We start from the raw sequence: 7,446 nt of genomic DNA on the forward strand, positions 1-7,446 counted from the left end.
TGTAAAACATCGAGTACTGGTTGAGCAGTACCACCAATCTTGGCTCTGAACTCTTCTGCAATCAGGGGGTTGGTAAGTCTACTGACGTCATAGCTTTTTGGAGTTGTTTTCAAGCGTTTGGTTCTGACTGGTGCTGAAACCACTTTAGCGATCACTAGATTGTGATCTGAGCCCACATCAGCTGAGCAGTATGATCGGCAATTCTGGATGGTACTTAGGATCTCCTGTTGAGTTATGATGAAGTCAATCATATTTTTGTATTTCCCACAAGGTGAAGTCCATTTTACCTTCCCACAAGGTGAAGTCCATGTTACCTTTCTACATGATTTATGCAACATTAACATAACATAATTATTCTAGATTTTAAAAATACTACACACATTCAAATATTAAAATTTCAAATTTAGATAACTGCAATCCTTAGATAATATATAAATCAAATCACATTGTAATTTTACAATACGTTTAAAATACTATTAATACTACTTACATAAAATATAAAGGATCAAATATTGTATTACAAGCCTCTACATCTCTTGACTCAGGTCTTCAAAACTTCATTATAATGTTCAAACATACACAATACTTTTAAACATAGCATGTTGTTGTCAGCGCAATATAATAATATATATGTGCGTAGTTCCTTTGGTCTGTGCTGTGTAAGTCAAGATATTTGAAACAATAAAATGGGAAAATAATACGAGGGAAACCTTTAGAATATGAGGCTTTATATATATATATATGCGTAACTTCGTCGGCAATGAACCTGAACTTGAACTTTATTCTCAATATCAGAATGCAAATGGATGAGTTGATCTCTATAGTTTTGACGTTTTTCCTTTTGTGATGCATTGACAGTATTATATATACTATATCTATCAAAAATTGGATTTCACAGTATACATATCAAAGTGTTTGTTGGTGCTTGGATCTCATTACACTGAGATCTACCATTGACATTGAATTGGAATCTCATTTCTATGCCTGTCATGGCCTCTTCCAACGTGTCTACCGTGTATAGAAATGACTACCCTGAACCATACGTATACCTAGAAAATGGTAAGAATTCTTTTCAGTCTTATATTATTAATGCAATACCGTAAAAACTCGATAGCTAGCATATGTGCTTACTATCGAGCGCTTTTAAAACATGCAAACATGAAGTGCCCCATCAATAAAAGTGTAAAGGGTTTTGAGCAAATCATCGATACACATATTTATATATGAACAAGAAAATCCGCCAATGTGTGTTTCAACCCCATTTAGCTTAGTTGGTAAAGCGCCGGACTTTGGTACAATTTCATGTTTTCAAAAGCGCTCGATAGTAAGCACATGTGCTAACTAGTTTTTACGGTATTATACTGTGATTTACTGTATAATGACTCTATTTGGAGACGGTCGATATCTTTCTGAGCAATGCCATTGAACAAGATGTTACAGTGGTCCAGACGAGATAAAAATAAATGATCGGACCAAGAGACAAAACCATCAACCCTTCCAGCACAGTCCACGGACACAGTGTCAATAATATAAGCTGTAAATATAATAATAATACTAATACTAATACTAATAATAATAATAATAATAATAATAATAATAATAATAATAATAAGAATAATAATAATAATAATAACAATAATAATAATAATAATAATTAACCAACCAACTATTAGCTGTGAAAAGTTTGATAGTAATCCTTGATATTGCTGAATAGATTAAATCAATTCTGATACGCCTATTTATCTATTGTACGATGTTATTCAAAATTAATAGACGTTACATAGGGCCTGTAATAAACTATAAATATATTTGAAATGGCTATCAATCCATCAATCAATCAAGTTTTCAAGTTATCAACAATCAATAATAAACCGATGAATCATGGAATATTTCTATGAGTACTTACTAATCTACCAAATAAATAAATAAGTCAGTAAACAAACAAATAAATAAATAGGCATCGAAATAAATACATAATGCAGAATGCAGTTAGTATTTTAGTTACAAAATTCCAAACATTCTATTATTTCTAATTTTCTGCAAAGGACCTGTGCTTTTTATATTCGCGCCTAATCAATAATGGTTCTTTCACCATGTTCACTCCATATTTAAAGTATTGAATCCCTGTAGGATTATCAACTGACCAGGTGCTAAACAAGTACATGCTATAACATTACCCAATCAAGCGTACATATCAAGGTCATAGCAGGGCATTATAAAAAGAATGGTCAAGGGTCAATGTTTCCAAAGAAGTAAAGTGTAAACGTAGACGGAAGCTTTTTGCGGGAAACATAAAACATACTCGCCAGTCGTGCCCTTTTTATAAGATTTGATACGGCGCCGAGACTACAGCTGTTCCATAATAAACTGAAACCCTGTTTCCAGACGAAAATTTGTATTTTGTTACAAGGAATTCAAAGTAATTTTATCATCAAGGGACCCACATAGAGGAATACAACATCGATCGTGAGCCAATCTGCATTGTGTTGCCTGCAAAAGCCGACGATCAGAATGAAATTCTGAAAGGACCATGACTAGATATCTTTTCTTAATTTTATGGTAAGCTTAAAAAGCATTAAAAAGGCAAAATTGCAGTCACATAATATATAATATTAGTAAATCACCAAAGCGAATGGTAACGTAGGTATGTGGAAACGAACTGCATAATAATAACAAAGTATGTGCCCAAAGATTTGTCTTTGGCATGTCGCTTTTTTGAAATGTCACCAAAAATATCAAAATTAAAAGCAAACACGAGCCTTCCAAAATAAATACATATTCGCACTCGGCGGCTCAGTCAATGCTGCTGTGATTTGGGGTAACTCGTTGCTTCCCTTTCCAGATACCTGAACTTCAAGTTCGCCCATACCCCACGCCTTAGGCCTAATGTTGCGTGTTTTTTTTTTTTTTTTTTGTGTGTTTTTTTTATCTCTATTTAGCACCACAAGGTGAACCAGATACAAAGGTGCTAGTAACACCGAAGAAGAATCGAAGAGCTACATGTAACTGTGCTATCGTCGTGGCAACCATTGCAACCATCGCTCTCATGCTCTCTCTCATATGCCTAGCTATCTTGTGACGGGAGTGATAAACAAGGGAAATGGTAGGTCTGTGCCGTATCTTTTGGGACACACTAACCGATTTCAAAGGTACATGGACACACGTTTCACAGAATCAACCACAATACATGAGGTCCCCATTACACCATACTGAACGCCCTAGGAAATCCCTGTTGGGGAAGAATACCTGCATGAGACTAAAATTACAACGCTCAAGCTGGTATTGAATTTCACAGTTGTTTAAATCTGATTAAATACCATACTATTGTTTTCAGAAAATGTATAGTTTAATTCAACCTAAGAAAGGTAAATGTCACAATTTTGGCTCCACGGACCTGGGTAAAAAAATTAAAATGCTTTCGTTTTGATCGATATTATCAAAAATTGTTCAGCTTGCAAGAACATATTAAATAAAAACAGCTTATTTTCTTCTGTTTCTACTGCGTATGCTTAAGCAATTGATAACTTGAAGGACGATTTTTACAGATGCAGAGACAGGTATGCAAGTAAATCCAAACCCTACTGGAAGCGTTGGCCAAGAGGGTCCAGCTGGATCTTCCCAACCACCGAGTTCACCTAGCCTGGAAGAACCTCGTGGAACTTCTGGCCCAAAGGGACACCCCGAACCGAGCCCACCAACATCGGGCTCCCTTTATATCCGTTGGGGACGAAGTGAATGTCCATCAACGGCTTCATTTGTCTACGAAGGTAAATATTATTTTTTTTAGAATTCATCATCGGTATGATATTCAAATATATAAAGGAAAATGCGGGGATGAACAGGTACACCCCACATCTAACACCATTTCATTTTTATATCAAAACAAAATGGGGATTATATCAGCCCACAATTTGAGAACCTTCAAGCAGATCCCCAGGTGCATTTGTTGGAGTGACCAAATTTGATGCAAAAATTAAGTAGATTTCAAGAAATCTCAACTCTTGAGGCTAAAAAATAGAGAACAACATTATTATTTTAATTTATTTGAATATATATACCGAGTAGCCTCATTAGCATTTCAACATTAATAGTAATTTAAAGACCGACAATAAACTTGATTATAACGAAATTAGTGGTATTTGTGCGCAACCCATAGCTATCTAGCTACTCCACTGTCATGACCCCAACTTACACTGTGATAAAGATTGGCAACAAAGGCAGCCAAAGTAGAGTGAACTTATTGAGTTTACAGATGGCCTCCATTAACGTGTTCTGGGAAGCATGGGAATCCGCTCGTTTTTATGTCCCTTCAGCCACTTTTGTTTCTTTATGAAGCAAATTAATCATTAGTTTCATAAATGAATGAATATTGTGTAATAATTTGAAATAATAACAGAATTAACACGCTTGTTCCCTCGAGTGATAATGTGAACCAATGACGCTTCGTGTATTAGAAATTGCAGGTAAACTTTCCGTTGCTAACTCGATCGAAGGGAAATGGTCTGTACTGTATCTTTTGGGGACACACTAACCGATTTCAAGGAAATCAAAACAAAAAGAACATCAAGACATTGAAAAAAAAAGATAATGCGCTATAAAATCGCAACCCAGCAAACACAAAAACGTTTTAAAAACGTTATATTTTGGCTTTTGGTTAAGGTAAAAACGTTTTAATAACATTAAAATGTCGGGTTATATAAAGGTCATGATAACGTTTTAAAACGTTTTGTATGAAAACACACTACAACACTATTTTTAAATGTTTTCATAAAATGTTATTGTAAACTATTTTTGCAAAAATTTTTGCCAAATATTGTGGCAATACTTAAATAACATTATGTTAAAATATTTGAAGCCAGCAAACACAGAAATGTTCTTAAAATGTTTTTTCAAAACCTTTTAATAACATTTAAATGTCGGGTTATATAAAGGTCATGAAAACGTTTTTAAAACGTTATTGAAAATATTTTGGGCAAACATTTTTGGCAAAATATTTTTTCAACCCAAAATAACATTCTGTTTAGAATGTTTTGTATCAAGTTTTCAAGAATGTTTTTGGAATGTTACTAAAACGTTTTTATACCCTTTGAATAACCCGAAATTTAAACGTTTTCTGTAAAACATTTTTGCTTGCTGAGCAGTAGATTATCAACAAATATTTTTTAAGGTCATGAAAACGTTTTATACTGTTAATATACCCTTTATATAACCCGACATTTAAACGTTTTCTGACAACCTTTTATGACCTTTTGCGACTGATGTCGAAAACGTTTTGTGTTTGCTGGGAAGCTACGTGCGCAGTCACCTCAAACAAACCTCTGTTTTGACAAATCAGTCAGTAAAAGTGAACTGATTTGTTTTCATAGGTAGAGTAAGACGTGATGGAAGCATGTAGAGTTTCAAAAAGCAATCAGTTGGTGCAATTCAGTGATGGATGAACCAGGGACCTCCGATTGGAATTGTTTGTATTGTCCGTCTATGCAAATGCTACTTCATTAAATGAGATAATGATATCTGTACTTCAATAAGCATTGGGTTTAATCTTGTACTTTCCTTATTACTTTTGACATTGTTTTATGAGGTTTTTATCAATCACTCCAATTTATCAAGATGTCACTTAAACAGTGTCTGTGAAACGTTGAATCTTTATCTCTGTCCACATCGAAAACGAATTATTCTCTGAAACCCGCATCGGCTCCTTGTGTAATTAAAATCAATTACCTCTTTTATGCTTTGTTTGTATAATTAAACTATTTAAATTTTTTATGTAGGCATTGTCGGTGGTTCTCACCACAGTCACACGGGGGGCGCTGCAAATTATCTTTGTTTACCATTGGATACTGAGGACCTCCAGGTCGATGCAGGAATTTCAGGAGATCGTTCATTTTTGTACTCAACCGAATATAGGATATATAGCTTTGCACCACTCTCTCATCTTCTCCACCATGATGTTCCATGCGCTGTGTGCAGAGTTACTGGCCGAAGCACCCAGCTTATGATTCCCGCCAAAACTACATGTCCAGCTGATTGGACAAGTGAGTACAAGGGATACATGATGTCAGCTTCCTATGATTACGATCATCAAACAGAGTATGTGTGTGTTGATGAAAATGCTGAAGCACGGGTAGGAAATAATAGCAGTGCCGGTGGTTCTTACATGTACCCCGTAGAAGCCACTTGTGGGACAAATGGCTTGCCTTGTCTTCCATACGTTGCTGGAAAGGAATTAACTTGTGTAGTTTGCACGATATAGGTTAGTTCGATGATTGATTGTATGTCACTGGATCAGTTCACATCTTTGATTTAGTAATAATTATTTCTGTCATCTGAATGTATTTCATCTCTTTGTTAACATCCATTGTATCCCTCTAGGATGCTTTCTGTATCTGATCAGTATATGCTCACCTTTTGTTACTCACCCAAAAGATGCGATACGAAAAACAAAACGCCTTTGGTAATTACAACATATTGATCGTACAATTTGATGAACTGGGCCACTTTAGATTACAAACATACTACTTGTGTATGTTTTAGCTAATAAGACTTCTTCATCTGCTACATTTGATTGTATAAATTTTGCCTTCCTTTTTGTTAAATGTTATTGTGTATTCTAAGAAGCAACAAAAAAGGAGCATTCTAGCATGTTCAGAGATAATAATATTTATTGTAAACAAGGCTAGCTGGCGGTCATTTCAAGTACGTGTAGACATCTTATCCGTATCTAGCATTATCTGCTAAAATTGCATACCGTTATTTAATTACTTTTAATTTAGCAATGAACTTTTATCATAATATGTTGCTATTATTATATATAAGATAATATAGCAAATAAGAATCTATAAGTATTGTACTTCCCACTGGTTTAATTAAGCTACAAACCTGACATTTAATATGGAATATGTCTTCACCAAGTGCCAAGACTAATCTAGAAGGGGTATGCATAAAACGCACGGGTTAAAAATTGATTGGGGTGTGTCGGGATTTGGTGTCAAATACTTTGACAGAAAATGTGCTTTCCGTGAGTTCTCATTATGTGCTAATAATGTAGTGAATTAACATAAAATGGTGGATATAAGGATACTGAATTTGAGTTTTGTGGGGGGGGGGGGGAAATTTCTGAATTTCTAAACATTGTTCTGATATTATCAAAGTTATTAAAGTGTGAGATAATTATGTACTGGGCCTAAATACCAATAGGTGTTAATCAGAACTGAAATGCACTCGTAATGTAACAGTTTGAATGTGGGAAGAGATTTTGAAAAAAATGGCCCTTAAAAGTAAACGTACTAAGAAAGTTTGAATGCCCCAAATGGGGCCAAGTGTTATAAACGGACGGTACACAAATAAACAGCGTGAGTGTAATTGGACAACAATTAATCCGCGCAGTTATTTTTGTACCGTAAGTTTATAACATTTGACCCCAACAGGAGGACATTCAAACTTTCT

General features: G+C 34.8%; 1 protein-coding gene across 1 annotated transcript; it reads left to right on the forward strand.

The window, feature by feature from the left end:
* Positions 1-3,559: 3,559 nt before the first annotated feature.
* Positions 3,560-6,253, forward strand: LOC140142920 (uncharacterized). Its single transcript, XM_072164951.1, has 2 exons — positions 3,560-3,767; positions 5,772-6,253. Exons 1-2 carry the CDS (start codon positions 3,560-3,562, stop codon positions 6,251-6,253), a joined length of 690 nt encoding a protein of 229 aa, XP_072021052.1.
* Positions 6,254-7,446: the final 1,193 nt, after the last annotated feature.

Source organism: Amphiura filiformis, chromosome 2 (genome assembly GCF_039555335.1).
Source record: "Amphiura filiformis chromosome 2, Afil_fr2py, whole genome shotgun sequence".
NCBI classification, from domain to species: Eukaryota; Metazoa; Echinodermata; class Ophiuroidea; order Amphilepidida; family Amphiuridae; genus Amphiura; species Amphiura filiformis.